Genomic DNA, 8,821 nt, shown 5'->3' on the forward strand with positions numbered 1-8,821 from the left:
ATATATAACTACTTGTAGTGCCATACATTGAAACTTTTACAGATATGTTATTGTTGTTAATGTTGTTTAACCCCAGTTCAGTTCCTGATTGAGCTGATCTATGTGCAAAGATATTCCAGCTATTACCATTGAAATTACTTCATTTTACTTCATTTGAAATACAATTGGATTGGATTGCTGCAGGACAAAGGCCTCAACATCTTCTTTCCACCAACCATGATCTGATGTGGAGGGTGTGAATTTGAGCCAGAGATCATACTGGTTTGATGAGCCTACTCTGCCACCCTTTTTCAACATAGCTTGTAGTTTTTATACTCATGCCCAGGAGTAGTTAAGCCGATTACATTGATCCCAGTGGGTAACTGGTACTTATTTTATTGACCTCGAAAGGGTGAAAAGCAAAGTCATCTGTGATGGAATTTGACCTCAGAACATAAGGACAAATGAAATACTGCTAAGCATTTTGCATGGTGTACTAATGATACTGCCAGCTTACCCAATTAAGAAAAACATGAATGTCACAACCTTCTATACACCACTTTGTAACCTTAAAGCTTCATGCTTAATTAAAATGTTTATTCTATTATATTTGTAGACCCTGAAGTTCAAAAATGGCTACAAATATCAAACAACCAAAATACAGTAAGCAGTTATTTTATTTTAATTAAATAATTCATTTTTCTGTTGTATTTCTGCATTTTAGAAATCAGAAATATTACTTCTATTATTTCTTAAACATGTTTGTTATGTTTCGCATTGTTTCTTATAAACAAGAATGCATTTTAGTAATAAAATTTTTTTAAAAATTGGGATTAATATTAAAACAGTCACATATAAAATAAACATCCTACTCAAACAGGCGAAAAATGATAAAGGCAAAATCTTGTAAGAAGTTGAAAGGGAATGAATGTGTAAGCAATTTTGTGATTATGATTTTTTTAACCATTTAATTATATTTACTGAAAGAGAACATTTACTTTTGACATTGTCCAAAGAGAGGATTAATTTCAGGATATTGATCGCATTTTACTCCTTTCAGTCACTTGATTGCAGCCATGCTGGAGCACTGCCGTGAAGGGTTTAGTTGAACAAATCCATTCTAGGACATATTTTAAGTTTGGTACTTCTTCTATCAGTCTCTTTTGCCAAACTGCTATGTTATGGGGATGTAAACAAACCAGCACAAGTTGTCAAGCAGTGGTGGTGGACAAACCCAAAGACACACACACACACACACACACATGATGGGCTTCCACATAGTTTCCATCTACTAAATTCACTCACAAGGCATTGGTCAGCCTGGAGCTATAGTAGAAGACTATTATCCAAGATGCCATGCAGAGGGACTGAACCTGAAACCATGTGGTTATCCGAAGAAAGGATTAATTTCAAGGTATTGATTGTGGATTTAATTTGGTTGTTTTGTCATTGTTTTAAATTAAATGTTTTAATATTTCCATCATTAAGATTTAAATAATCTTGAAATGAAACTCTTTTTAGATTTTGGACTTTTACAAACACCCGCTACTTCTGATGAATCAGAGTTTTCAGATACATCTGTCAGTGTCTTCAATAAGAAGCCTATATTTATGGGAACCAAGAGGAAACAGCAGAATCTGGGCCAAAGAGAGGATATTACACCATACTCAGAACAAAGGTACTGAATCATCTATTATGTCTGATGTGTGATTTAAGAAGGCACAGGCCTTACTTTTCTTGTTACATAAATAAAAAACAGAAAAATAGCTAGTTATAAAATCTCAAGAAGAGATAGAATAGTAACGTATACTAGACAGTACAGTGAGTAGCCACATCAAAGGGGAAGATGAATGTTACTACTAGTTTAACCCCAGGTGCATTATCCACCAGCTGGTTTTCAGTGCAAGCTCTACACCCTTTATGTACAATACAGGGTGTCCACAAAGTCTGGGTACATAGGGATTAACACATACTTTAAGAAACTATTATTTCTTACATTTAATTGTTTATGTTATGATTTTATTTACTCCATGTACCCAGATTTTGTGGACACCTTGTACATTGCTATCAGTGGGAGTGAACCCCTACTACGCTCCAACAGCTGGGAAGATTGTGGGACCGGGGTTAAAGTAGTAGTAACATTCATCTGCCACTTTGATGTGGTTACTCGCTGTACTGTTTAGTATACGTTACTATTCTATCTCTTCTTGAGATTTTATAACTAGCTATTTTGCTTGTTGGAAATCAGTGACCAATGGTCAGTTTGTTTACAATATATTGCTGACAAAAACGGATCTTAGCTACACTCGTGGCTGACGTGAGCCTATTAGCTTGAAACAGGCTGGTCCCATGATCCTGTCAGCTGTTGGAGGGTAGTAGCGGTTCGCTTCCCCTGCTAGCAATGCATTGTATAGGGTGTCTACAAGGTCTGGGTACATGGAGTAAATAAAATCATAACATAAACAATGAAATATAAGAAATAATAATTTCTTAAAGTAAGTGTTAATCCCCATGTACCCAGACTTTGTGGACACCCTGTACATAAAGGGTACAGTGCTTGCATTGAAAACCAGCTGGCGGCGAATCAGCCTGGGGTTAAACTAGTAGTAACATTCATCTGCTACTTTGATGAGGCTACCCAAAAAAGAAAAAGTCCTTGCATAATTATCCAATCCATGAATTCATAAAGCCTGCAAAGTTAGTTTATTTTAAAATCTGCTTTGGTCATTAGACTGTGACCATGCTGGGGCACTGCCTCGAAGAATTTTTAGTTGAACAAATTGACCCCAGTACTTCTATTCTTTTTTCTTTTTTTTGAAGTTTAGTACTTATTCTATTGGTCTCTTTTACTGAACCAGTAAGTTACAGGGATGAAAACACAATAACACTGGTTGTCAAGCAGTGGCGGGGGACATCCTCCATCACAAAGACACACATGCACACACACACACACACACACACACACACACACACACACATATATATATAGGATGTCCATAAATTAGCTTTACAACTTCCATACTTTTAATCTCAATATTGTAAAGGGACTTTATGGACACCCTGTATAATCCCACTCTACTGACTGATATATGAGTGTATCTTTTCTCTGACTTATGGTCTCTTAGACAACTCATGCGCATGTGTGTGTGTGTGTGTGTGTGCATATGTGTGTGTGCAAGTGTGTGATGGGCTTCTTTAAGTTTCTGTCAACCAAATCCACTTACAAGCGTTTGGTTAGCCTGAGGCTATAGTTGAAGACACTTTCCCAAGGTGCTGCACCATGGGATTGAAGCCAGAACCATTTGGTCGGGAAATAAACTTTTTACTACACAGCCATGCCTGCACCCACTGGGCATTATTTTGTTTTTCTTGCATCCCAGTTTTTATAAGTCCGGTTACTCAGTTTCCATGGCACATAAGTGACTAAGGCCATAACATTTCTCCCCAATGGGATACCACTCCGTTGCAGAGTTCAAGGTCAGCTATTTTCAAGGGGAGGGAGTAGGTCGATTACGTTGACTCCAGTACTTGACTCAAACTCTGTTTTATTCACCCTGAAGAGACAAAAAGCAAAGTTGACCTCAGTGGGATTTGAACTCAGAACATGAAGAGCCAGAAGAAATGCTGCTAAGTATTTTACCTGACATGCTAATGGTTTCGCCTGCTCACTGCCTTCTCTGTGTGAATTTGGACAAAGCATATTGTCCTACATATGTTAGTTTGTTTGACCAATATTTACTATTTCCGGTTCACAATTAGGAAGAAGTTATCAATAGAAAAGGCATCCAGCTGTTACAATATACATTCCAATAATTTTGCATAAATTATCTCATCCATGTCGACATGAAAACAGAGACACATATATATAAAAAAAGCATTGTTTTTGGTGTATGTATATATGTTTGTGTGTTACTGGTATTTCACTGATAAGAAGACAATTTAACAGGTCATTAAGGAACTATAATTACCAATAAAATTTGTCAGTAATTGTCTTAACAGTTGTGGTCAATGAATTTTTAAAATAAATGTAATGTCTCAGAATATCATTATTAACCAAAAGCCACTGTTAAGTTTTCAACCTTAAATTATAGTCCTCCCTGATCGTTACACAAAAAGAATTTCCTAATAAATATAATTTGATTCACTCAGCATTAAATATATTTATTAATTTTGATTATTGCTAAAATGAATCTACAAGAACTAGTTAACTATTTACCTGTCCTGTGTATCACATGTGACACATAGGACATATTTCCCTGGCATCCATGTATTAGGTTGTTCTGAAAATAATGGCCACTCTAAGTGTTGTGTTTTTAAACGCAATTTTATCATAGTATTTTAATTATATTTTATGTGAATTTCAACATGCTTAATAATTAGTGAACGCTCTTTAATAATTTTCTACTTATTTCAAACAGAAAACATTCTTGAAGCATAGGCGCCCTTAATTATGAACATAACAAAAAAAGGACCTTTGCTTACTTTTCTTGCATGAGTTCAAGCTTGGGCACAATGCTTCCCAAACTGCTGCCAATATCAACAGAGCATGGGAAGAGAGTCCATGAGTGATCGCACAGTACGAAGGTAGTTTCAGAAATTCCGTAGTGGTGATGAGAGCCTTGAAGATGAGGAAGGTGGAGGACGGTCATGCAGTCTTGACAATGAACAATTAAAAGCAATTGTTGGACAAAACCCACGTCAAAGTGTCAGAGAAATGTCTCAGGCACTTGGTGTCGGTATTGCAATGGTCTCACGCAATCTGCAAAAGGTTGGTAGGTGAAAAAGCTCGATAAATGGGTCCTGCATGAGCTTAATGAAAATCAAAAAGTTTGGTGTTTTGAAGTGTGCTCGATGCCATTTCTGTGAAACACCAATGATCCTTTTCTTGACTGAATAGTCACTTGTAATGAAAAGTGGATCCTTTATGATAACCGTAAACGGTCAGGTCAATGGCTTGACTGTGATGAGTTCTCCAAACATTTCCCAAAGCCAAAGTTGCATCAGTTAAAGATTATGGTGACTGTCTGGTGGTCTGCAATTGGCGCTGTCCATTACAGCTTTCTGGAAACCAATCAGAGCATTACAAGAGAGGTTTACTGCAATCAGCACACTGAAATGCATGCTCACTTGCAAAACATGAGACCTGCATTGTTGAATCGGCATGGCCCAATTCTGCTCCATGATAGTGCAAAGCCACATGTTGCAAGAATGACACTGCAGAAACTCACAGATTTAGAATAGTAGATTTTACCACATCCTCCATGTTCTCCTGATCTTTCACCCACTGAATACCATTTATTAAAGCATTTAAACATGTTTTTAGTCTGAAAATAACATGAAACCTTAATAGTCTGCTTCCTACTGTAACAGTTATACTTTTTTCTCCTTTACTTTCAATTAGTCTTAGAGATCTTACTAAAAGGTCTAAGCTAGTGAATTTCTTGTAACTAAGCCATAAAAATAGATATTATATAACAATTAGTTTCAAAATTTAGTACAAGGCCAGCAATTTGGGGGAGGGGATTAAGTCAATTACATTGACCCCAGTGGTCAACTGGTACTTATTTTATTCTTTTCTACTCTAGGCACAAAGCCCGAAATTTTTGGGGAGGGGGCCTGTTGGTTAGATCGACCTCAGTATGCAACTGGTATTTATTTTATTGAGCCTGAAAGGAAGAAAGGCAAAGTTGACTTGAGCGGAATTTGAACTCAGAATGTAAAGACAGACGATATGCCACTAAGCATTCTGCCCTGCATGCTAGCAGTTCTGCCAGCTCACCACCTCATATAACAATATAATAAAATGCTTAGCAGCACTTCTTCTGGCTTTACAATCTGATTTCAAATACTGCTGAGGCCAGCTTTCCCTTTCATTCTTATGGGGTCCCAGAAATAAGTACCTGTTGAACACTTTGCCTTTCTTGGAGAATTGATCTTCAACTTTATGGTATTTTTTTCTCCTCATTGCAAGTATAATTTTAATTAAAATTTTTGTTCTGCTACATTAGGTATGTTAATACCAACTTAATTACTTGTTTTTCATTCTGAAAGCATCATTAATTAATTTACCCAACCAATAAAGTCAACCTGCAATTTGTATAGTCAAATCTGCTTCAAAGCACATCCTACTATCTTAAAAAATTACAACCATATTAATATAATCTAGTTCTAGGGTGGTGGGCTGGCAGAATTGTTACCATGTTGGGCAAAATGCTCTGTGGTATTTTGTCTGTCTTTGTGTTTTGAGTTCAAATTCTGCTGAGGTTGACTTTGGTGTTCATCTTTTTGGGGTCAATAAAATAAGTACTAGTTGAGTATTGGGATTGATATAATTGCCTTTTCCCCTCTCGAAATTGCTGGTCTTGTGTCAAAATTTGAAACCAATATAACCTAGTTCTGTTGTCATGTCCTGTTATTTGTATTTGTGTAACATTCTCCGTTTTTTTCTGTCCTTGTTTTCATATACATTCGCTGCTGTCTTACAAGGAATCAATGCTCTTAGCTTAGTTTTTCTTTGGGGCTGGCCAGATTGGAGCAATCTCCTGTATAACCAACTGAAATTGCAAAGATAATCTGGAACTTGACTGAGGAAAGAAAACTCTGAATGACCCATCCTTGTTTTCTTTGTATCGTCTATCTGGATGTTTTGCTGTCTCTTTTTTGTATTGCCTAACTGTCTGGATGTTTTGTGTTCTTGTCCCATTTTGTATCTTATATATATAATCTAGTTCTAGCTCTACAACAGGTCTAGAATAAGAAAATCAGACACATGCATAGTGATCCTCCCTAGACACAACAAGATTTGTTTCAACACACCAATTCACATCAAGAACCAATTACAGAAATGATGTAAAATCAGACAGTAATGACCAGAAGTCTGCAAAGTCAGGGCTAAACTTGGGTTACCTAATGAAGGTAGCTGTATTTAATCCAAGAATTGTGCTTAATTTTTCATTTGCTTTAAAAAAAACAAGTACTGCTTTTTGTGACTCTGTTTCCCTTCATGAAATTAAGGAACACTTAGGTTTTTTTTATTGAGTAACATTAGAGCACAATCTTTTTCGTGTAATGAGAAACGAAATGAAAAAAAAGGCAGTAGTTAAATGATTAATTAGCTTAATAAATAATTAAGATTAGGAATTGAATCATGTTGGCTTTTTTTTTTCAGGTTGTCTTCCTCATCAAGTGATCGTCTTAAATTAATCTCATCTGCTGTGAAACGGACTCCATATACATCATCTACAACGAACTCTGATAATAACGCAGTTATTGCAGGTAAGATATTTTTTTGTTTTCTGTCTAAAGTAATAATACTATTTGCTGTTTATAACTTTTTTTCCTGTAATTATTAAGTGTTAATTATTCATTTACTGTTTATAATTTCTCAAGTAAATCAACTGAATAATTAATCAAGATTAATTGCTGGAAAGGACACCATATTTCATTATGCAACCAAAATATACTATCAAGTATTCAATCAACTGTCATGCCTATTCCTTAAAAAATGGCTTTGTCCATAGTCCAAAAAATTCAATATTTTTATAGTACAAATTAATAATTTTTCATTGTAATACTTACCATCAGATAAAAACCTTGACTGATGATGATGGCGGTTGATTTATCTCTTGCTAACAGGAGATAACAAAGAGTGCTTATATGCACTACAAGTCCAAGTGAGGGGTTCTCTCATGGTAGCCATTGCAGTATTCTTAGTTCTAACACAATATCCACTTTTCAGTGGGGATAAATATTACCCTTTGGTATTAATACTACTTCTGTTGCTATTAATTATTTTATAGGTAGAGGGGCTCTGAAAGGGGTCTCAGAGTAGTATCCCTGCTTTCCCGAGCTAGTTTTCCACCACATTTCTTAAAAATTGTGGTAGAAGACTAGGTCTCGGGACCACTCATGTCTAGAAACTGATGTTGGGGGTAAGCAAGCACATGCTCCCTGTAGAAAATCCAGCTCCAAAAAAGCAAAGGAGAATGGGCACCAGCCAGCCCAAAGGTTGGGGTGGGCTGCACCTGACTACCTCAGTTGCTATGGCATTGAGGTAGATCTGACCACCCCCGTTAACGGGGACAAAACCTGCATTTAAAACACTGGATGATGATGAAAGCATACATATTCAGGGAAAAGTGAACATCAGGGATAAAATTAACTTGCCATATAGGCAGGGCTAGATTAAGAGCCATAGAGGTCCTAAGCACTTAAAAGATTTTGGTGCCCCATGGAACTGGAACACTCGTTGTAACTGAGGGAGAGAGCCAGAAAGATATGATTTAACTGATGGAATTTATTTGCTTTTGTAATTTTTTTTAACAGCTCTTGTTGAAGGCCGAGGTCTAGCAAAGGGAGAAATTGGAATGGCTAGTATTGATCTGAAATGCCCAGTGTTAGTGCTGTCCCAGTTTTCAGATAGCCAAACCTATGTAAAAGTCATGACTAAACTTCAGATCCTACAACCAATTGAGGTAAGCTGGGTTACCTTTTGTTATTTTTTAAATCTTTTACTTGTTTCAATCATAGGATTGTGGCCATGCTGGGGTACCACCTTGAAGGGTGTAGTTGAACAAATTGACCCCAGCACTTATTTTTTTAAGTTTGGTACTTATTCTGTTGGTTTCTTTTGATGAACTGCTAAATTATGTATGGGGATGTAAACACACCAACACCAGTTGTCAAGCTGTTGTAGGGGTGACAAGCACATATACAAAGACATTTACACACACACACACACACACACACACACTCACACACACACACTCATACATACACACATTTATTTATAAATGTATATATGTATGTATAAGTATATATATATATATATATATATATATAT

General features: G+C 36.3%; 1 protein-coding gene across 1 annotated transcript in view; it reads left to right on the top strand.

The window, feature by feature from the left end:
* LOC106875011 (mutS protein homolog 4) overlaps positions 1-8,821 on the top strand; it is a 69,252-nt gene that overhangs the window by 1,988 nt on the left and 58,443 nt on the right. The window contains exons 2-5 of the mRNA XM_014922954.2: positions 596-642; positions 1,501-1,657; positions 7,148-7,254; positions 8,305-8,453. Coding sequence (XP_014778440.1) covers positions 612-642; positions 1,501-1,657; positions 7,148-7,254; positions 8,305-8,453 — 444 coding nt within the window. The 5' untranslated portion in view covers positions 596-611. The remainder of the gene's footprint in view (positions 1-595; positions 643-1,500; positions 1,658-7,147; positions 7,255-8,304; positions 8,454-8,821) is intronic.

Source organism: Octopus bimaculoides, chromosome 10 (assembly GCF_001194135.2).
Source record: "Octopus bimaculoides isolate UCB-OBI-ISO-001 chromosome 10, ASM119413v2, whole genome shotgun sequence".
Classification (NCBI taxonomy): Eukaryota; Metazoa; Mollusca; class Cephalopoda; order Octopoda; family Octopodidae; genus Octopus; species Octopus bimaculoides.